Below are 23,365 nucleotides of genomic sequence, written 5' to 3'. Positions count from 1 at the left end.
CCGCCGTCGCTTCCTGCCGTTGGCCGGGTGCTGGCGGCCGCGCTGACGGGGAGCTGCTGACCGGGAGCGCCGCCGCCATGAGCCGCAGCTACAACGATGAGCTGCAGTACTTGGACAAGATCGACAAGAACTGCTGGCGGATCAAGAAGGGCTTCGTGCCGAACATGCACGTGCGTGGGGGGGGGGGTGTTGGGCTCAGCCAGGAGCCCTTGGGTGCCCGGGGGGTGAGGGGCGGCCCACCCGGGGGACGCGGCGGGGGGGGGCGGGCCCGTCCCGGTTCGGCCCGTTGTCGGCTGCAGCCCCGGCCCGGTGCCGGCCGCCCTGACAGCTCTCCCCGCAGGTGGAGGGCGTTTTCTACGTGAACGACCCCCTGGAAAAGCTGATGTTCGAGGAGCTGCGCAACGCCTGTCGCGGCGGAGGTGCGTCCGGCCGGGGGGAGCCGGGGGGGGCGGGCCTCTGACCCTGCGGGTTTCTTCACATGCTCCTTGCCGTGGCCTCGAAGGCCTCGCTGAGCACCTGGGTTCAAACCACGCTGTCCGTGGGCCCTGAAGGGACCAGAGTGTAGCAGAGGCAGCGGGGGCAGGCCCAGTACATGTCCTGGCTGGCGGGTCTGGAGAGGCAGCAAACAAGAATGAGTTTTCTCGCCTTTGCCAGCCACTGTGGCCTGGTGAGCAGCACATGGCTGTCATCTGCAGCTGTAGCATATCCTGTGCCCAGATGAGATGGGTGGGCACAGTCTTGCTGGCTGCCCTCTGTGCTCCGAAGCATTCCCTGAGTGCCTGCTCTCAGAGTTTACTTTGGTGGGGGCTGTAGCCCAGGCCTGTTTGTTCTGTGCGGGGCTGGAGCACAGGGCTGGATCCAGATATGACAGCTGGGCTGGTGGTAACACACTTCTGTTGTTAGCACAGATCGGTCTGCATTGGCACTAACACAGCAGGGGGAGGATTTTAGAATAATACCTCATTTAATGAAGCTGCAGATCATGCATAGTGCTATGTGCTTCTCACCAGATTAGAATACTTGTTGGTGGCTGACTTCTGATTTGCCAGTGTTTTGAGCAAGCTTTTTAGAAAGTGCTTCATTGTGATTACCACGGTAAATTATCAGATTCTTTACGTTATTTTTTTTTTCTCTTTCTTTTTTTCAGGTGCAGGTGGCTTTTTGCCTGCTATGAAACAGATTGGGAATGTGGCTGCATTACCTGGCATTGTTCATGTGAGTAACTCCTATAGAGAATTGCTGGTTTTCTCTTCTTATTTGCCAGTGATTATTGCCTTCTAAATGGGAACTCCGTTGTGAGTATGGACCAAAGTTCTTTTCAGGACAGTCTGTGTGTTAGGAACCTTTCTCTGAGTAAGGAGTGCTTGCAAGGGGAGGCTGTAAAACTAAGTTGTCAGAAAGCAAAGTATCCACTTACTTCATTGACTGCCTTTTTGACGTGAAATTTTTTAGCGTTGCTTTATGCTGTTTCAGTTTGCTTGAGCCACCTTTCCCCCACTGCTCGTATTGTCTGTTTGTTGTTTTTGAGTTGCCTCTGCTGACCTGGAACGCATGGAGAAGTGAGGAGAGGTGATATTGTTGTCTGTATTATTGTTGCTGCCCTAATGTTGGTAGTGAGCCTTCCCATGCATTCAACACTCCTCTCCCTCACCCCAAGCATTTTTGGAAGCGAAACATCAGATATGATGATGCAGGAGGAAAATACTAGGCTGGAGCACTTTTCAAGAAGCGCTAAGTACGATGTGGAAATGGTCTGTTTCATGTTCAATATTGCATATATTAATAAGCAACAAATAACAGAATTTTCTTTTTTTAATTGTTTCTCTTGGTGACTTGGCAAAGGTTTTGAATTTCTGTCTGTAGTAAAAGGCAGCCCGTCATGCCGTTAAAATGCCTTAGTGGTCAACCAAAAAGAGGGTAAGGTAGAATAGTAGCAACCTGTTAAAATAGGAATTTTTGCTGGTAGTTCATAGGAGAGATGTTACGATCATCTGTCTATTCAAACCTTCACTTTTTATTTCCAAACCAAGAGATTTCTTGGTGATGGCAAGGGGAGGCAGAAGCAGCACATAATCCCACTGAAAAGTACTGTTCTTTTTAATGTATGGTAACAGTTTAACACACATTGAAGAGTTCTAATTTCTGACAGTTTTCTGGGTGTTTGGGGCTTTTTTGTTTGGTTGGTTGCTTAAATAGATTGTGGAGTGCTGTTTGTGGTGTCCTAATCTAAACTTGCCAGGCTAGATATACTTTGGACTTGTGGAGCTGTGTAGAAGCATGCTTTTTCTTTAATTAGTAGTAAGATGAAAAGGTTCAATAAAAAGAATTCTTTTATAAATTAAAATGACACAGCTCCTGTCCTGTCAGGATATCATCCTAAAAGGATGACTTTTTCCTGCCTACAGGGTGCAGTCTTTGGTCAGTGTTCGATGACACAGCTAAGAAGAGAAAATGTTGACTGTTTTATGATTCCATTCCATAGCACTAAACTCTTCCCTTGTTAAAATTTACAGTATTTAAATACTGCAGATGTCTCTGGATGTAACTTGGTAAAGATGAACACATCTTCACTCTTAGGTCTCTGCTTTATGCTACTCATAAGCTATGCCTGCGTAAGTTTTGAATGCAAGGACTCTTGAGTCCAAGAAAAAGCTAGGTTAGAATTCAGTTTGAGATCACAATTCCTACATTTAGGTGTTTCAGCTTCTCTTAATAAGTTTTCTTGAGATCTGGCCCCTGGAGCCAAGGGGACTTCTCAGCTGACTAGCCACTGGGTGTTTGCTATAAAGTGAGATCTGCTTTCTTTGACTGTCTGTCCTGTAACTGCAGGAATTTAGATACTTACCTGAATTGATGTGTTTACTCCATCTTCATCTGAACATCCATTCTCTTTTTGGTATATTTGTTTGCAAATGTGACAACCACTGCCATGAGGCAAAGCATAACCAAGGTGACTCTGTGCAGCATACAGTTTCATAAAACTTTCAAAATTTCCTTCATTGTCTTTCAGAGATCAATAGGCCTTCCAGATGTCCATTCTGGCTATGGGTTTGCCATTGGCAACATGGCTGCCTTTGATATGAATGATCCTGAAGCAGTGGTTTCACCAGGTAAGGATACACTGACTTAACCTGCACTGAGAAATATCTGGGATGGCATAAAAATACTTTTTGAAATGGCAGGTCTTTACAGTACTTTATATGCAGAACCAAAGCAAAAAATATGTGAATTATAGGGAGTTAAAAGGTGCTTAATTCTTGCACTCAGAATCTTTATTCTTTATGGAGCAGGTGGTTACACTGAAAACATCTAAACGGTACAGAGAGAATTGCCCTTGTGTTTTTGGCTTGGGCTCATGATACCCCCCAGTTTTGAAAGGAGAGCACAAGACTTTGAACTTGGGTTTCGCCAGGCTGATAAAGAACTGACGCTTTTCTTTGAGCAATGTTTGAAAACATCTTTTGAGACTATTTCTACACTTTATTAAGAATGTGACCTTAGAATATGTCTGTCTTTTTAATAAACACCTGGGTCTTTAATTACTGATGGTCTGGAGCTGCTTTTGTGGTTGTTATGAAACATGATATTCACATTTCAGGTTTGCTTCAGGCAGTTCCAGTGTTCCTGATTGACTCAGACCCAAGATCTGTTAGTCTGGTATCCCCCCGCTCTGACACTAGTTAATACCAGGACCTTCATACTAAAGGTGGCATGATTGGCCTTTCACATTAGGCCTTGCCTTGCAGTATTTATTTTTATTAAATACTAAGTGTTAAGCAAAACACAAAGCACTGAAGTTTAATATTCCTTGTAAGTATTTATCACTTGTTATAACTAATTATTATTTATTCCAGTGAAGATTCAAAAAGGACTTGCTTTCAGGGGCTTGCTTTCGAGAACATCTTACATCAGGGAGCCGTGCTAAGATCTGTCACTCTTCTTCTAACCTTAGGCAGAAGAACAGGAACATCCTCTACTTTCTGTGGACAGTATATTTTATAGTTGTGTCTACTTTTTGTCTACTTGCTGGAGCAACTTTGTAAACATAGAGCTCTGTAGACAATTGTACATCTATGTCTGTAGAGCATATGCTCAGGACTGAAAACCTGTTTGGTTTTTTTTCAAGAGTTTTCAAGATTTTCTCTGCAAGACTACATTTTTGGTTGTCTTGAAATCTGAGGCTTCTCGTAGATCTATTAAAATGAAGCTTAATGCAGTTCTGCTTTTTTCCCAGTATTGTGTCAGAAAGAAGGTGTAAGATCACAGCATTCAGTACGTACTCCCTGTCAGCAGGGACACTGATTTAAGACAAATATTCAGCAAGTGCTCACCATCAGCACACTTTATTAACTCCATGGCTTTTTCTACACTTCAGGTGGTGTTGGATTTGACATCAACTGTGGTGTCCGCTTACTACGTACAAATTTGGATGAAAGTGATGTGCAGCCTGTGAAGGAGCAGCTCGCCCAGGCTATGTTTGACCACATTCCTGTCGGTGTGGGCTCCAAAGGTGTCATCCCCATGAATGCCAAGTAAGAGAATGACTTGGTGCGGACATCACTAGAGGGGACATCTCTGGTGTTTATTTTGATGAAAGATTCATCAGTGGGAGACTTTAAGAAACAGAAAGTAATTCTAAACCTCTTTCCATTCTTTCTGCATATGCGCTTCACCAGGACGACTGGCATAATCATCAATGCACAGTCAGCTGTTTCTTCCCCCATTTAAAACCCTGAAATAACTAAAAGTTCTTGAAAGGTTCTCATTTCTTCTGACAGAAAAGGATGAGAGAGAAAATAAGATATTCCCCACACAACAAAGAGGAAAAAGCAATGACCTATCTAAAATTAATATATTTGTAGAGCTTGATTTTCATGAAGTATTGAGAAGTTGGACTTCTTGTTAGGGGAGTTGGGGGCTGATCATAAAATCATAGAATAATTTAGGTTGGATAGTATTTCTTGAGGTCATCTTGTCCAACTCCTTGCACGAAGGAGGGCTAACTCCGAAGGCAGGTCCAACAACAAAGTTACATTGGGTTGCTCAGGGCCATAGCCAGTGGAGTTTTGAGGATTTCTAAGGATAACACTTATGCGGGTGTTTGATAATTGCAGGGATTTGGAAGAGGCGCTAGAAATGGGTGTGGACTGGTCTCTCCGGGAAGGCTATGCCTGGGCAGAGGACAAGGAGCACTGTGAGGAATATGGAAGAATGCTGCAGGCTGACCCCAACAAGGTCTCCTCAAGAGCAAAGAAGAGGGGCCTGCCTCAGGTAATGTTATGTTTCAGGAGGGCTGTGAGTGCTCCCAGGGTTCAAATGTAAAGGTTAGCGGGTAGTTCTCTAATTTTGTGTCTTTTCTTGAAACTGTGCCTAGCATTTCTGGGCAGGGGGAAAGGTGAGATGGTGGGGCCATTTCTGAATAATTCTTGACAGAACTGTAACAGAGGGAAATGATACTGGGCATACCCAAGGTCCCTGGGGCCATCAGTTTTTTATCAGTTAACACCTGGTGCTGGAATGCATGTTTGGTAGCATTTCCCCATCCAGATCTAGTTTTGTTTTTAAGAGACAGGCAAGTGATTCTGCAACTTTTCTTCTTGTTTGCTCAGCAAGTTAATAGCAGGGCAAGGAAGGATATCATAATAAATGGAACTAGCTCATAACTTTGAATTGCTGTTCAAGGGTTGGAGTTCATTTCTATACATAGTATCTCATTGCTCTGGGTGGAACGCTTTTGAGATGGCTATACTAACGTTACCGTTTGTAAAGCTTTCTTTTACATGACTTCTTGAGTTTTATGAATTGTGGTGCTGCAAGATTATAGCATTTTAACCTCAAAATAATCTTACGTCCTCGATTTTCACACTTGCCTTGCAAATAAATGATCATCTGTATGGAGTTGAAAAAATTTGGGCTTGGAAATGGAATATCTTGCTCTAATCTACTGAAAGGTTGTAAGTACCTAATTAACAGGATGTTGTAACTTCCTTGTGGAGTTATAACCAAGTATAAGACTGTATGTCTGCCTTGCCTATACAAATTGAAGATGAATTCTCAATACTCTGTACTCTTCCCATCTTTCAACAAGGCCTAATTAAGTTGGAAAAAAGTGGCAGCACAGTCTGTAGATCCTGGTCCTTTTGTTTAACTGCAGTCTTGTTCCAACAGTAAAAATAGTTATAAATCGGAACAAAGAGGACAGTGATGATGCTACTGTGTTCTACTTCCTTTCAGTTTATATGGGGATTTTTTTTTTTTCCTGGAAAAACTTTTCTAAAACCAAAACCTTGCTGTAGCAATTTTCCCTATTGCCTGTATTCCCATAGCTCTCCCCTGTGCTCCCAGAGGCTGCTTTACTAGCACTGTCTGATCAGTGTGTTGTGATTGGCAGCTGGGGACCCTGGGAGCAGGAAATCATTACGCCGAGATCCAGGTTGTGGATGACATTTACAACGAATATGCTGCCAGGAAGATGGGTATCGACCACAAAGGGCAGGTGTGCGTGATGATCCACAGTGGCAGCAGAGGTCTGGGCCACCAGGTTGCCACAGGTACGATCTGACTGGCGTAGGTACCTGGAGTGAAGCAAACTCTTCGGCATGGTCTCGTCATCAACAGTAAACTGCAGCACCAAATAGCATTTCTTACAGTGTAATTGCTGAGTTGCCTTGACAGGGCTTGCCTTGAATTGTGTCTGCTTGCTCTCACATGTGTTTTCAAGCCTCTTAGCAATGATAGGTTTAAAACCAATGTGTTAATTGTCTTTGGTCATGCAGAGTATTGATCTTGCTATTATGTGTCCACATGACGATAGGATAAGAGATGTCAGACTCATGCTGGAACATGGGAAATTCCAATTAGATACTAGAATTTTCATTTATTTTTTTTAACCATTAAAGTGGTCAAATGCTGGAACAGGTTGCTTAGAGAAGTTGTAGAACCAGCATCCTTGGAGATACTCAAAACTTGACTAAGACCCTGAGCAACCTGATATAGCTGGAGCTGCTTTAGGCAAGTGATAGGACTACACAACTTCCAGAAGTCCCTTCCAAACTAAATTATTCTATGATCAAGAGAGTATGGAGATTTTCACTGAATCTTCTTTCTGGTTGAGAGGCTGTCTTTATATGTATTTGCTTAGGACAGTGAGTCCATAATCTCTAGTGTAACAGAGGCAGGCATTCCTGCAGCAGAAAAAGAAAAGACTAAATTCTTGGGTCACAAAAAAAGTGTTACATCTGCGTTTATTGTTTTGAACCCAAGTGAAGTGCTCACATTAGAATTTATCACTAGATTGAAATGCTTTTGTCGAAGTGGAGAATTCTTTCTGGTACACCTGAGCCTCTTAACTTTTCTTTCTAAAAATAGTCTTGGGGAATGCTGTTTGCAAACAATTAATGATGATCTGCCACAGATTCGCTTTTGCATTTGAGAAGTAGCCATAGGTTTGACCATTGGACAGATGTATTCAGTTTTAGAATACAAATTATAGAGTGCCATGTTAATCTCACACATTGAAACAAAATTAAGAAGTCCCTTAGACTTATTGTGTTTATTTCCCAGATGCGTTGGTGGCTATGGAAAAAGCTATGAAACGGGACAAAATCATAGTGAATGATCGCCAGCTGGCATGTGCCAGGATTGCCTCCGCAGAGGGACAGGATTACTTGAAGGGAATGGCAGCTGCTGGAAACTATGCATGGGTCAACCGCTCTTCTATGACTTTTCTAACGAGACAGGTAGGAGCAGAGTTGTCTCTGATACAAATGTTGTGGTACGGATCTCCTGCTTTATCCCAGACGTACAGAAAACGCAGTAGCTGCAGTATTTAACATAATTTTCATTTTTGTGCTTCTTTAACTGTGTTTTCTGGAGAGACTTGCACAAAGCTGCAGTCATGGCAATCCATCTAAAACCTCTCAACATGACTGGATTGTACTTGCAGAAGCCACTTAGGCAATATTTTTGAAAATGCCTTGAACTGGAAGAGGATGCAATAAAATTGTTTTTACACTGCTGAAGCCAACTTTTCAGAGTTGCAAGAATTTGTCTAGCTGATATCTGGTTGAATTCCAGCATTAAAACTGCCAGTGGGCAGATAAACAATCTAGACGGTCCAGTTTTGTCACACTCAGCACTGTTGTATTCAATTCTGTGGTGGCTGAATTTGACTGAAATTTCTTACCTGCCATGCCAAGTGTAGGTCACTGACTTACCAGTAAGAAACACTTTCAAGCAAATGTGTTGCTTTTGATTCCTAAAAAGATTGTAAATCTTCCACATGTACACAGCGGTTATCTTCTTGTATTTGAAGTCCTGGTTTGCTTTCTTTTTAGGCCTTTGCCAAAGTCTTCAACACAACCCCAGATGACCTTGATATGCATGTTATCTATGATGTGTCTCACAACATTGCCAAAGTGGAGCAACATGTAGTAGATGGAAAGGAGCGGACTCTGCTGGTGCACAGAAAGGGATCAACCAGGGCCTTTCCTCCTCACCATCCTCTTATTGCTGTTGATTATCAAGTAAGTTTAGCTGTGGGAGAAGGAAATCAGAAGAGAATTCTGGATGAATCGGACAGTTTTAGGGTCCCTAACAGAGATACAAATGCTGTGAGTTCCTTTTTTGAGCTAACAGCACTGGAACTCTAGTAGGATGGCAACATTCTGCTTGTCTGTGTGTTAGAACTTTGGGACACTGAGCTCCCTCTTCTACTCCACACCCACAGTGGTTGAAAGATCACGAAGGGAAGGAAGTGTTTCATACCTAGGGCAGGCTTCAGTGATTTGCCTTGTCTGCCTGTTCGACACAAGTCTCTTGATCTGCTGGTCCGGAATCCTTGATACCAGGCACCTGAGGCAAGCAGGGATGCTCTGAAGGACTGTGAACCTGAGCTCCTTTTCTGGAGATGTGGTTTCTCTCAGACTTTTATTAAGAATGAGTTTTTTAGGCTTTTTCTTGGTGAATTAACACTTATTTGCATCCACAGCTGACCGGACAGCCTGTTTTGATCGGTGGGACTATGGGTACCTGTAGCTATGTTCTTACTGGCACAGAGCAAGGCATGACTGAGACCTTCGGAACTACTTGCCATGGAGCTGTAAGTCAAAAAGTCATTTCAGGAAGGGACTGGAGTGGGACTGTCATCCAGAGAACAAGGTTGTTCAAGGGTCATCCAGCGTGTGATTCATCTGTTGGTCATGCAAGTAGAGAGTAGCCTTGCCACAGTAATCCAAGTCCAGGATGACTGTAGGCTAAAGTCCTCTTTGTGCCTTACTGAATAGTTTTGACTACTGCTGCAAAAAAATTAGGGGATGCTTCTTTATACAAGGGAAAGGTTAGGATGAAGATGAGGAGAATGAGCTCCTTTTACCAAATTCTGATATCTCTTGAGCTAACAAGAAGGATTAACTATGCTGAGGCTGTCCAGATAAAACTCCTCAGTAGTTAGAAGAAGGTGTTTTCTCTCCTGTTATTTACAGTGTGAGACAAGGATGACTGAGGAAGAGAAATAGCTTCCAGTAAAACTCTGACTCCTGAACACTGTCTGAGAAGTGGTTTGGGTAAAAAGACATTTGCAGACTAGTATGTTATACACATGCAACTTTCCTAGCAATCATACCAGATACGGGATTTTGCAGGAGCCCATCACCTAAAGTCTAAATTAATTTCCTGGTTTGTGGCTTACTGTGGTCTGTGCCCTCAGCCGTTCTATGTTTGCTTATAATGTAATAATGTTTTTCTTTAATAAGAAAGAGTTCTCTTTTTTTCCAAACTGCTACAAAAAATAGAACTAACAAAACTGTTGTCTAGGGTCGTGCACTGTCTCGAGCCAAATCTCGACGTAACTTGGACTTCCAGGATGTATTGGACAAGCTGGCTGACATGGGCATTGCCATCCGTGTTGCTTCTCCCAAACTGGTCATGGAAGAGGTGAGTTTAATACTTCATTATCTGAGAGGGAAAAGGGGGTCTTGCTCCTTGGCTGAATGACCCTCCCTGAGTTGATTCGTCGCCGTGCTAAGTGATCACTAGTACTCTAAATATACAGCTTGTGCGATTCCCGATAGAACTATCCAGTTTTTTGGAAAATAATATGAAGTATTCCCTGTCCCAGAAATCCTGCTGAAAGGGGAGATGCCTATTTGGCAGGTTTTGGGGGGTATGTTTTTGTCCTCTTCTGCCTGGCGATAGGGATAATTACTATCAACCCTGAGAAGTCTTTGTGTGAGCATCACAAAAGTAGCTATGTTTTATGGATTCTCTTCTTGAATGATCTCCCAGCTTTAAACTTACTTTACACTGCAGCTGTCATGTAGATCATTAGCAGAGTATGAGAGATTCGCCTCTTAAGATTAATTCCTATATTTGCTCAAGAAGAAGAGAACTCTGAATGGCTAGAAAACTTTGAATATTATGACTTCCAGTTCCTCTGCATTAACATGATAGAATGTCTTTTCTGTTCCCAACCTCACTCATAGAAGCGTGTTAATCATTTGGAACTATGCTGTTATGGGTGTTGGTGTTCTACAAACATGTTGATCGCATTAAAATCTCCATTTAAGAGCAGCTTCCTTGTCAGAATGCTGGAGGGGGAAGCTCTAGAGTTCAAGCCTGATTCCTGTCACTAAGGGGCAGTGAAGATAAATCTTAAAGGCTGTCTGTAAGGAGGAAGTTGGAGTGACTTCCTGCCAGACAATGAGGCTTGACATTCTCACATGCTCATGGACTGGATTATCTGAGAATATAGGGAAAACTGAACCAAAATAGCTAGTATTTTATCTGAAATACAGTGAAAGCTTATTTGGAAAGCTAAGTGTCTCGGAGATTTCTTAGATATGTAAGGTGGCCAGATTCTCAATATGTTCACCTACTTGTGCACCCTCAATTCATATGATTCTATTTTTGCGAAGAGAAGAGGGGATATCAAAAGCCTACATCTAACTTCCTGTGACTTTAGGTTGTTTATAGTTTTGTCTTTTTTTTTTTTTTTCTCTATTCCCGTTCCAGGCACCAGAGTCTTACAAGAACGTGACAGATGTGGTTAACACCTGCCACGCAGCAGGCATCAGCAAGAAAGCCATTAAACTGAGACCTATTGCTGTTATAAAAGGCTAGGAACTGACAAGGCAGCAGAAACGCACTGACATCTCAAGGCCTTACACAAAACTGACTAGAACCATCATCTTCCCACACCTCTTGGACTCTGTAGGATGCTCAGATATCACATCCCTGTTCTGGAAACACAACAGTTGAGGATACCCCTATTTTTAACCACTCCTAGCTGTAATTAATGCCCCCCGGCCCCCTCCTTGTTATATGGTGTTCTTTTCTTGTGAGGAAAGGGCAAAGAAATAAGTAAGTCTTGATTTTTGTATGCAGTCCCTCCCCCATTTGCCTGATGATTCCACAGGCAGGACTTCAGACTTGCCTGAGTTGTCACTAATTGCTGTGCTGCAAGACCACCTCCATCAGCGAAGATGGTGTATGAACCAGACCTGCTGTCTCCACACCTGAGTGCCTGGAGCTCTTTCTGCGTATAGAAGTACTCTGATAGGCAGGGTCTAGCGCTTCTGGGCAGGGAGAGGTTGCTCTGTTTGCAGATTCCTTTATGCATAGTCTATATTGTTGCATGTTTTGTGGCAATTGGGTAAGAAATCTGGAGTTGGGAGTGGTCTCCCGCTTGGGTTGAGAGGGACTAGCTAGGCTTGAGGCACAGTCCTCCCCTCTTCCCCCACCCTCTCCCATTTAACACAGCACCTGGTATACTTGGCTCAGTACAAGTAGGTGTTCCACAGTCTTCTGAAAATGCTAGTAGGACTGAGTATGTTGCTTTGAAAGGTTTTGTTTGCCCAGTAAAAGTTGTGACTTAACTTACTTAACTTGTTGTGCTAATCCAACATTTTGCAAAGTCCTAAGCATGTAAAAGTTGGATTGGATAACATTGCTCACCGTGTCCTGCAGCTCTGATTTAAGTGAGTCCAGTTGCAGGGTCAGGCCCAGTATGATGTGACTTCTGATGTTTCTTTTACGTTCATTAACCAAGACTGGAGGGGAAGCTGACTATCCCCACTGGATCATTTTGGGGATTACAAATAAAATGGGAAGATGGACACTGCAGTGTGTCTGTGTCATGTTTATTCCGTGACTAAAATGTCTGTTGTCCACTTTCAAGTACATATATGAGCTTGAAACCCACCACATTTTGTGACTTCAGCTGATGGATCTTGCAAAGAAGTGTGCAGATGGCAGAATTTCTCGCAGGATGCAAGAGAAGGGCAACGCAGTGCTGTTGTCATAACCAAGTTTAGAAAAGAGTGTGATAGCTACGATTTGTCGCTGGGTCCACCTCCCTGGATAGGGGATGGAGCTTGCCTGTAAGTCTGTATGCAGACACAAGAGGGCGCCTGGAGGAAAACAAAACCTCAAAGCAAGCGTGGAGCCCTGCCAGGGACTCATGTAAAAGGAGCAGATAGTGATTGATGGACTCGAGTGCCTTTTGATGAAACATCCCTTTATGTTTAGGATCTTGGCTGAAACCTGTTGATCTCAGGAGGCATAATGGCATTTGCCTGTCTTAAGCACTTTGTGCTTATTCGTTTCTTAAGTTCAAATACTGTATTTGCTGCAGGTTCAGAAGCAGCGCATGCAGTACTAGTCACTGCTGTGAGTCCTTGTGGGTCTGACTTTACAGACAGTTTCTTGTTTTCCCCTGCTTTCTCCAGTGGAATTGTTCCAGATTGCCATTTCTGAGGTCTGAGACGGTTGCTGAATTTAGAACAAAAATCATTTCACTTAGAAATGTGAATTAGCCTCCAGTGACTGAAAGACAAATTGTTGGTCTCAAATCTTCTGCAGAAGTGCATGTTCCATGCAGAAGTTTCTGTCTATAAATGTTTCAGACTCTCTGATGTGGAATGCAAGGGAACCCTTAGAACATTCATATTTAAAAATAAAGAAGCATTTCTCAAATACAGTTCTCCTTTCAACTTTTACCTACCATTGCTGTTAAGAGACAAATTTCAGTTTTTTACAACAAGCAGGAATCATGTACCATGGAGGTGCTCTCATGTGTATGCCTTAAGTCTTCTGATCTTCAGCGTTTATGCATTAGCATTCAAGAATGCAAGAAGTGCTGTCCGTTTTGGTTTCCTGTTGCAAAGCTAGTATTAGTTTTGGTTATATGTTGTGCTGTATGGAGGAGAGTGCTGGTTTCCTAATGACCTAAAAAAGTAAGAGTAAAAATGTAAAATGTCTCTCAGTTCTTTATTTAAACCTGGATGTTCTTCTAATTCAAGTCTGTCTTTTTTTCCTCCAAACAGGGCTGTCCACTAGCTTTTTTTAATCTGCATTTTAAAAAATAAATTAAAAAAATGGTAGGTAGGGAAGGCATGCAGTATTAAAATTCATGTGCTGAAATACAGGTGGATCTGCAGAAGCATTTTGGCAACACCAAAGAGCCAATGTGGTTATTGAACCATCTCTGCTTCCATGGAAGGTTACTGAGAACTCAGAAATATCTGTTCGTATATGATGTGCTTCCCTCCCTTCCCCAAAAGACTGGAAAAGCTTTGGTGAATGATTGTTAGGGCCTTTTTTCCTTCTTTTTTTTGGTGGGAAACTGCAGGTAGGAGGTCCACATCTACACCACGCCCCTGGAGCTGTTGCACACCTCTGTCCAACCACAGGCACTCGTCTATTCCGTGCCTCGGTGTAGTTGATTCAGTTGTCTGTATGATGACCTGCAGCAGAAAGTTTGCTGGCCTTGGGGCTTGCACAGGGTGCCTGCATTAAGTCTGCCTTCAGCCAGTGCAATAAAACCAGTCCTTGGATGCAGGCTTCTTTTTAGTGAGAACAAATAGCTCACTGCATTTATCGTACGCTCTGCTTGAGAACAAGATGGTTTAACTTACAGATTGGACCTGCCAAAACAGAGCTACTGCCTCTGGGAAGTAGAAGGTATTATCTCTGGTGGTGGCTTCAATGGCACCTGCCTTCTCTCTGTGCTCACAGGGCTTGCTGCAGGGACTGGTGCTGTGCAGCAACAGCAAGCACGGGCGAGCGCTTCCTCTCTTGCCGGTAACTGACTGTTCGCGGTGCGCTCAGGGGCTTGTGCAGGTGCTGTTACTGTCACTGTTAGCATAGCATTAACTGGCGAACAGAAAAGCACTTCAGGTTTTTGTTGCTGGTTCATGACTCTTTCAGAAAGTCCTCTAAATGCATCCCTCGTGCTGGGCGGTGCTGTTTGCCGGGATGCAGTGTGAGGCAGAAGGGGCAGCGCTCGGCCTCTGGGCTGTGTGAGACCCCCCCGGAAGGCAGTTCCTCCCAGCAGTGTTGCAAACGAGGGGCCCCATGTTTCATTTGCCACAACGGATGGCAGAGCTGGGGTGCAGCTGATGGCCTCCTTCTCTTTGACTTGGTTAAACTTTGTGTACTCCAGGGCTCCCTAACTCCCCTAACAGCCTCCCCAAGGGAAACCAGGACCCAGCAAGGTACGTGCTTGCAGTGCTATCTGGTGTGGTATATTTGCGCTGTATCGCACACCCCACTGGTTGGGAGCCCGGTGTCTAACCTGTGTCATGTTTATCACCATCCTAAGTCTCTTGGGATTTTTTTTTTTCTCTGCTCTAACTTTCCTCTCCCTGCTTTAAACACTCTTCCGCACACACGGCTTCCTCCTCCGCTGGTGGTCCCGGGCTGGTGTTCTGGCCCAGGAGGAACAAGTGATCTCTGACACATCTCTGGCGCAGGCACTCCCGCCCTCTCCTCCGCTCTCCTTTGTTCCTCTCAAACGTAAACACACTTAACTGGCCTCTTCTCTTCTCCCTCCATCCGCCAGTCTTCAAAGCTATCAGACAAAGCAATATCCCTCCTGCAGCATGTGCCAACACGCTCCCCTGCTTGCAGAAGGAAGGCTTCAATTAAGCAGCGGGCCCTGCCGGTACCTGGCATTTGCTTTGCTCTCGAGCCCTGTCCTAGCGCGAGGGGTTTTGATCGCCAGCGCCGCTGGTTTTCTGCCTGGAGAGGTGGCAGTGGGAGGCGTATGGTGGAAAAGTGGGAGCTCTGCAGCTCCCCGGCCAGGGCGATACCAGGCGCAGGTGCTTTGTCCCCTGCACTGTGGGAGGGAGAGGAAGATGGTAACCTCCTGGCACCCATAAAACACCAATAATTATGCGGTTTCTGGTGGGTTTTTTGGTTTTGTTTTTTAATTGCAATACATAACAGAAGGGTGGGGATCATTTCCTGCAGTGGGGGGAGTGCTGAATGGTGTGTGAGCCGAGGGAAGCAGGGAGCAGAGGACACAGAAAAGCCCCTGAACTCCCCCGGCAGATGTGCAGCTCTGCCTTCCCAGGCACTGGCCAAGCAATCCCCAGCCTGAGCTGCTGCTGCTGGCTTTCGTGGTGCTGAGCACATCCCCATCTTACTGCGCCCTCATTCCCAAAACCCAGGAGACTGCTTTGGTTCACATTGTATATAAAGTTCAGAAACCAAAATAATCACTAGTCTTAATTGCAGAGATTGGGACCAGGAAAGGGAAATGGAGTCATCTGCCAGCACTTAATCTAACATTTACTAGCTTAGCAAAAGACACGCAGGGGCTGGGCTGCCCTCACATACTGAGGTGTTTGAGTCAGCCTTGTGATGGAGCCTGTTCCTAAAAAGAGGTGCCGGGGCAGCCTGGATTGCTATTCCCCCCATTCCCCCACCCCAGCTGAGCTACAGCCAGCACCCTGCTTTCTGCTTAGGCTCAGCTTTGCCCAGCAGGTGGTTGGAAGGGGGAAAACGTTTTCTTCCTTTCTCCCCTCCCTCGGTGCCTGAGGAAGCTGAGGCACCGACCCCTTTTTTTTCCCCTGCACAAGCTGTGCCTCATGTCAGGGAGGCGAGGTGGGACCCCAGGCTCTTCCCCTCTCCGTTCTCAGCCCCAGCGAGCTGGCGTGGGGTGGGAAGTTGGGTAGGTCGAGCTTTCTGCTCTTCCCTGTGAAATGCAAACCTGGGGAACCTGTTCCCCTGCCATGTGTCAGGAGGGGAAGAAGAAACAGAAGGGGAGGGGGCCCCCGCGGGCACCCAAGGGGAGGGAGGGGTGCAGCTCCCACAGGGGAAGATGTGGCAGTGGGTGTGTGTGCGATGAGGTCCAAGCCCTGATGCGTTAGAGCAGCAGCTTATTACCTGAGTCAATTAAGTGGTAGGAGATTATCAAACCTGAGCACCCTTGTAGGGAAGAGCCGCCCAGGGAGAATAGCAGCCTGCTGGTGGTCGTGAATATACACACTGAGGACAAGACATTAGGGTTTTATGACAAAATTTAAGGGGGAAAGGAGGGAGATGAAAAGCAAGCAAATACAGTACTTGAAATAATGCAGGAGGATCTGGACCTCTGAACCCTGCCTAGCCTGCAGTGTATGAGGGATTGCGTACAGCTTGGCCTTAGCTCTTCTACGTCAGCACGAGCACCCAAGTGTGCTTCTGCCCCAAATTGTTGCTCTTCACCCCCCAGAGCAGAGGGAAGGACATAGACCAGCCACCAAAACCTCCCCGGGCCCTGTGGGCAGCAGCATCCCCTGTGGCAAGGAACCACGAGCCCTTCAGGTTACAGCAGTCAGGTCTCCAGGTACAAGCACCGTGCTTCGTTTCTGTTTCAGTCCTCAGGTAGCAGGCTCCAGGTTGTACTGCCAAAGAATAATAAAATTCCATAACTTTTTGGTACCCTTTTTGCAGTTCCAGGCAGAAGGAAAAGGTGGGTTTCCCAGCTGGAAGAATGCCTTGCCAGTAAATCACCTGGTTACCCAGCTCTTGGCTTTTAAGAATTGTAACCAACCTGTTTGCGCTTTTAATCTTAAAAAAAAAAAGCAAGCTGGTTGTTTTATTTTTGACTAATGCTTATTATTGTTGGACTATAAATTTGTGGCATTCACAGATGAGTTATCAAGCTTTAAAATCATAGGTAGGCTGATCAGTTTCTCCACTGTTTCCCTGCCAAATCCTTCACCACTTCCTGGATGAGGAAGAAAAAAGTATCACTGTAAATTATTATTTCCCTGGAGGGTATTTATACTGTAGCTGTTGCTAAAGGGATTTTCTCCATTCACCTCTAATAGGAGTGTTTTTTATCAGGCAGATACAGAAAGGACTGTGACGAGCATGTTCTTCTCCATTTTGATTTTTTTTGAGTATTTTGAGTATTTTCTTCTCCATTTTGAGTTTTGAGTATCTGTGTTCTGAGTCTAGCCCAGAAAGGACTTTGTCCACCTCCTTCCTGACATAAGCCTGTGTGTCTCTGCAGGGCTGAAGCCCTGCAGAGGTGGGGGGACTGAGCCCTGGGATGGAGGGGAAACCCCTCCACCCATGGAAACCTCTTTGCCCAGCCCAAGACGTGGGGCTGTGCTGACAGGAGGGTGCCTTTGGGTGCAGGCAGGGCTGTGCAGGCAGCACTGCGTGCTCTCCTCCCCTAGGAGCCTGCAAAGCCGGTGGGCACCTCCATAGTGCAGAAACCCCCCCAGAGAAGCGGTCTCGGAGCAGGGGGGTGGGCTGCAGCACCTGTAGGGCAGCCAGCCAGGCCACAGAAGGGCAAGCAGGGAGGGACAGAGATCCTGGCTCACAGGCACATGGCATGCCAGGAGCTGTGCACTGCTCTGGAGAGGTCTTGTCCCTCCTGTTCCCCCCATCCCTCCCCGCCTTAGTCCCAGGGCTGCAGATGACCTGGGCAAGGTCTCCAAAAATCCTGTTAGTTCAGGAGACACGCAGGCTTCTGGCTGCTCTTCCTGCCAGACCCTGTGAGCAGTTCCATTAATGGTCAGTGGATGAGGCAGAAGTTTTATCTTGATTGTGAAACATGAAGCCTTGTTTGTGAGACAAATATTCGTTTCCTTGTCTCTCGGGCAGGAATTCAAACTATTTGATGATTATCAATAGCAGCCAAGAGCACCACTGCTGTCTCCTTTCCTCCCTGCTCCTCTGGCAGAAAGTGAATCCTCCATCACAGACTGGTTCCTGGAGAGAAAAGTTCGGCATAAGGCTGGGGCATTCGGGTACATCTCCAGAGAGCAGCTCTCAGCGCTCTTATCCACCACAGACTTGTCCAGCCTGTACCAAGTCACTTCATCTTCCTATGTCTTGGTGCCCTATCTGCAAACGGGGATAAAAATAACTTCCTTTACTCTCACTTTTTATCAGTCTTTCCTATTTAAATACCAAGCTCTGATGCAGGGACCACCTCCTTCTGCACCTATGAGTGCTGCTGAGCACCACAGTACCTCGCTGCAGAGCATGGCCCTGGCTGTCCCGTGCTCAGTGCCAGCCCTGCAGGTGTGCAGTAGCCCTGCATGCCCGTCTTCTCCTGCGGCTTCTGGCACTGCTGGAGGGACGGGTTCATTCCTGTCACAGTCTAAACTGAAAGCAGACTGAAAGCAGAAGAGCTTGTAAGCTGTTCAGAGTTTCAAGCAGTCACTGCAAAACTTAGAAAAGTTTTTCATAGTCCTCTGGCTACAAAGCAGGGCCTCTGAGCCAGATCCTCACCTTGAGTTCAGTGCCAGTGAGGTGCCTAAATTCCTCTGTGCTCTGAGGCTACAGGACCTAGACTTGTGTGAAGTGCTAAACACACCACCTCGCTTTTGCCATCTGCGTGTGTTCATGTGCTAAGGGACAGGAGCTGAAGAGAGCGTCAGGTTGCTCAAGGGGATGTTTGGGTCCCACTGTCTCCATCGCGAGGAGGATGAAGACACAACCTCTCGTTCCCGGCACACAAAACCCCACTGAGTGATCTAGCTGCAGCCTTGACTTCTCTTTGCAGGAGGAGATGACAGCACGAGAGCAGGCTGAAGCTAGCAGAAGGGTGAGACATGGACAAGAAGTGCTGGGAGGGCAGCCTGGGAGACCAGAATTGCTCTCTGCAGCCTGCAGTGTGCCCCATGGAATGCCCAGGAGCTGAACAAGCTGCTGCGGAAAGGAAGTGCTCTGCTGAGCATCCAGGCTGTGCTGCTGCCCAAAAAACCAGCCATGAGGCAAGTGGATCAGTGAGGGAGAAATGGGAGCTCGTAACTGAGTTAGTCCTAATATTCATGCCAACTGCAGAGGCAGGGAAGTCTTCTAGGGATCTTCCCACCATACTTCTACAAGCCTGTCTCAGTAAGGACCTGTGTTGCTTGGAGCAGGAGATTCAGGAAAAGGGGCTGGGACAGTCCTGGAGGATTTGAGTCCTCCTTTACCTAGACTCCGGACATGTTCTGGGTGTGAAGCAAGTTAACAAAGTTTTCGGACATCTTCAGTTGTGCAGACAGCCAGCAAAGGCTCTTGGAGGACTTCTCCTGAACATCCCAGTGTTAGGCCAGAACTAGCCCGTCTCCCTGACTTGCAAGGCTAACGTCTAGTGTGGAGGAGTGGTGGCTGGGCTGGATGCTGAGGTGTAAAACCATAATCTGGTGCAATAAAAAAACATGCACTGTAAGAGAAAATAATCCGGTGGCAGCTTCTGGCCGGCTCCAGTTCCCTCTGCACAAAGGGACTGAAGCTGTGCAAAAGGCAGCCTTAAGCAGAGAGGTTTCCACCAATGGCCTAAACCAGCTCCCTCTGGCTACCTTCCCAGTGAAGACAGTTTTCCAGGGCAACCTGGGGTGCCACGGGGTGGTCTTCCTCCAGCAGATTTTTTTTTTGCTGATAAAGAATATTTGACTCATCTAGACCTCACATCAAATTCATCGGGGGTTTAGTCGGGAAGGTGGGAAAGGGAAAGGGACAGCGTTTGACTGACGTTTTCAGCGGGAAACATTTCAGCAATGCGTGTCAGCACATGGGGTTTCATTTAGCTTTACTTCGTGAAGGATTTCAAAAAATCTGGAGATCAAACTAAAACACTGCACTTCAGGGAAGAAAACATTTAAGGGAGGCCTTTGGTTCCAGCGGGAAAACAAAACAAAACCAAACCCCTTGTGGATCAACCGGAAATGATTTTCTTCTTCAGTTATTCGTGTTTGCCAGGGAAATGAGAAATTAATATTGCGCCGTAAGGAGTGAGAAGAGCCCCGAGGCCTCCCTAGCCCTGAGTCAGCTGCCATGCGAGGGCAAGAAGCCACCTCCACCATCTCTGCAGCACGCAGGGCCCCTCGTGCCGGTGTCCCCTTAGCTCTGCCCTCATCACCTGCCGCCTGCGTCTGCCTTCTTCCCGGCGCAGGGGAAGGCCCGGCCTCCATGGCACCGCATGGGGATGAAAGGCTGGATTCAGTTTGTTTTGTGTTCAACCTGCCTTTCACAACGCCCGGCGGACCTGCCTCCCCCCTCCCCATCTTTGGTGACTCAGCCAAAGAATTTTAATCTCCGTGGTCTGTCTGTAGTTGTAAAATATAATACCAATGGAGTTGGGCTTGTTTATCCCGAAGCCATGAAACTGTTGTCAGAAGAAATTGATACACACTACTGAGGGGAAAAAAGTGCTGCTGCTGGGGAGGATTTGACTCAAGACGGCACTTCAAATGGAAATTTCCCTGTTTGAAGTGGATACGTTTTTCATCTCTATGCCTTTCATTTCTTTTACAGTGCAGGAGCGAGGACTTGCAGGGTCTGTTTGCGGGAGGATTATCTCCTCTTGTCTGCAGGTTTCCACCACCGGGCCACAGGTGCCCTCACCGCTCACAGGAGCCCCAGAGAAATGGTGGCTTGGGGTGAAGGGGCTCGTGCAGCCCAGCTCAGGAAGCACCTCAGCACCTGCCCTCCCGCCCCACATCTGCAAGCCAAGAGCCCTCCACATCTGACCGGCACTGGGCACAGGGGATCTGCCCATGTAAACACTGAGCGTATCCTAGGTACTCCAGATCAAATCACAGGGTCTTCCCCTTCCTTCAAAGATATCTGAAGCCTAAAAGAAGCAGATCAAACATGTAAATTTGAACTGAGATTAATTATACACTTGCAACTGGAGGGGGGAAAAAAAAAAGCCATTAAGGTTTGTCTGCATTAACTATGCCCGTGGGGGTGTCTCTTTGTCTTTGCATGCGATGATACTTCATGAGATACCGGGTCTGGTTCCACCAGATCTCTGGAAAAGCCTTAGAGGCTTCGGAAACTCTGCAAATGCGTTTCAGCAGGAGGCAGACAAGGAGAAGGGAAGTGTCGGCACCGCTTCCTGGGAGCATGGGAGCAGCCTTTGTTGAGTGGCTGGAGGCTACTTCTCGGCTCCCAGATTTCAAACAGGTATAATTATCACTTGGATAGGGTTCAGGACTTGGAGGGAGCTGCCAGATCTTTCATGAGGGGGTGAGTTTGTCCCACTGAATCTAGAATAAAAAACAAGAAAGAAAGGAGGGATATGATTTAACCATGTAGGTGTTGTCTCACATCTATAGTGTGCCAGGTAGAATATACTCTTAGTGCTGTCCGATAGCCTGGCTTATACAAGGTTTCCCTTTGGAGCATCTGTGTTGTAATATTTTTATATATATAAACTAGCTGAAATGAAGAGGTACTGGAAATTTCTCTGTAAAACCTATTCTCCAAAGAGCTCCATCCCAAGGAGTCTCAGAAAAAAACAGCATCTGATCTTCCAGGGATCTCACTGACTCCCCAAAGCTTTTGAGCTTTTTTACTCTGCCTTACTTCTTGGGGAAAAGAACCCTGAGACTGTGAATGTGCTCTTAGTGCCACCTTCCCAGTAGGCCCACGTGGAAGAAACCTTGGGATCCTTTCCCAACACGTCAGCAGGCATCTCCTTTAACTCAGTCTAAACTCTTTTTTCCAACCGTTCCTGTGCAGCTGCTCTCTGCAAATGCCTGCTCCGCACAATGCCACACTGGCTGTGTTGCTCTCACCTAATGCTCACTCTGCCCAGTGCCCAGTGCCCATCTCCTGCCCAGCCACAGCTTCTGATACCCATCACTCCACATACGCAATAACTTTATTAGGTTTTGTGGTGATTACTAGGTGATGAAATGAACTAAACTGTGACTTTTTCACCAAAGATGCAAATGTGAAATGTGCTCTTTAAGACAATGACCTCAGTAAAATTCCAGTAAAGTTTGCAGATAACAACCAATGCTAAAAAAGTTTTACCAAAAAAAAATTTTAAAACGTTTAAACGCAACATTTTTTTCAATCACAAAGCCAACGTATTTCGTTCATCTCTGAAAACACTGACCACTCCTACTACAGAGTAATTCAGCCATTGTGTGCTGATGGCATTGCCGCTCTTTTTCTTGTCCTTTCAACACAAGCTCCCCCAATACATGCAGCTACAACTTGGCGCCCTCATGAAACTCACTTTTAGTAAAAATCGAACCAGCTGGTAACTGAATGAGCTTCTCAGACAGGGTACTATAAACAACATTTAATAACCTTGTGCTTTATGGGCTTGTTAACATAAATGGAACTTTTGAAGCTTTCATAGCGCTGCAAAATGCAAAGCTACAGAGCACGCTGCACATAAACAGAGGCAAATACCTCGCATTTGTACAGCATGTCATGCTGACATGCTGTAGGTGCTCAGCTTTGATCTGTCCTAACAGGCTCCTCGGGATGTGCCACCACTGCTTGCATGGAGCATCGCCCCTGCAAACCAGGGGTGCAGCATTACCCAGCTGTGCTGAGAGAGTATTTCTGGGGCCAGGGCGCTGAGGGAGGTGATAGTGGAACTGGGCAGGGCTCTTCATGGCTTTTTGCCTGGCTTCAGCAATGGTTTGTATTAGTCAGCAGTAGTGAGCTGATGGCAAGGAGGATGCCGGTGGCATCATTGGCATGACAAACTGGGAGAGAGATTTCTTCGTCCCCGCCACCCTCGCTATACCTGTAATATATGGGAATAGAATAGAATAGAATAGAATAGATGCAGATGCAGATGCAGATGCCAGCTCTGCAATACCAGAGCTGGGTAACATGCAAGGGCAGATTTATCTATGAGCGCAGGGGACTCGGGCGCTGCCACTTACACAGGGGACAAGCAGCCCAGCGAGCTCACGGCAGTGCCATGGCTGCAACCAGCTCCTGGTAAAGTGGTACAGGGGAAGCCCGGTGATATTTTCCAGTGAGATGGGGCAGGATCTACTGGTGTTCCCAGCACAGAGGCAAGAGGAGGGCCACGCTGTTGTTGAAACAGAGGGAAAACCCGGGGCTGAAGTAATCTCGGTTTATCACTCGGCTCCTGACGGCAGGTGGGCTGAGCACTGTAATCATCCCCTCCGCTCCGCAGCTAGAGCACAGGCTGCTCACAACTGCTCAGCACTTTGATAAGAAATACGCTTGGAGGTATTTTGCAATGATGAACAAGAAAAGACGAACCAGAAGCGATGGTAGGCAGATAAACGTGGTGTGTCTGAGGTGCAGGCAGACAGACTCACCGTCATGCAAATGCTGTGGTCTCAGCCATTTTTGCACTATGGCTGGTGGT

The 23,365-nt window shown here is 46.2% G+C and overlaps 1 protein-coding gene across 1 annotated transcript; it reads left to right on the top strand.

The window, feature by feature from the left end:
- The first annotated feature begins 77 nt into the window (after positions 1-77).
- On the top strand, positions 78-12,118 carry RTCB (RNA 2',3'-cyclic phosphate and 5'-OH ligase). Its single transcript, XM_050898057.1, has 12 exons — positions 78-170; positions 341-419; positions 1,148-1,215; positions 3,011-3,110; positions 4,376-4,532; positions 5,115-5,271; positions 6,392-6,551; positions 7,564-7,739; positions 8,337-8,525; positions 8,990-9,100; positions 9,814-9,933; positions 11,011-12,118. Exons 1-12 carry the CDS (start codon positions 78-80, stop codon positions 11,116-11,118), a joined length of 1,518 nt encoding a protein of 505 aa, XP_050754014.1. The 3' UTR covers positions 11,119-12,118.
- The last annotated feature ends 11,247 nt before the right edge of the window (positions 12,119-23,365 follow it).

This window comes from Gymnogyps californianus, chromosome 1, assembly GCF_018139145.2.
Source record: "Gymnogyps californianus isolate 813 chromosome 1, ASM1813914v2, whole genome shotgun sequence".
Classification (NCBI taxonomy): domain Eukaryota; kingdom Metazoa; phylum Chordata; class Aves; order Accipitriformes; family Cathartidae; genus Gymnogyps; species Gymnogyps californianus.
Note: the sequence above shows the minus strand (reverse complement) of the source record. Positions and strands in the feature narration are given on the sequence as shown.

Bases quoted from the DNA above. Each gene is read 5' to 3' on its own strand.
- RTCB (XM_050898057.1), top strand. From the start codon at position 78: ATGAGCCGCAGCTACAACGATGAGCTGCAGTACTTGGACAAGATCGAC. The intron at 6,552-7,563 runs GTACGATCTGAC...TTTATTTCCCAG, and splicing joins GGGCCACCAGGTTGCCACAG to ATGCGTTGGTGGCTATGGAA. The intron at 8,526-8,989 runs GTAAGTTTAGCT...TTGCATCCACAG, and splicing joins TTATTGCTGTTGATTATCAA to CTGACCGGACAGCCTGTTTT.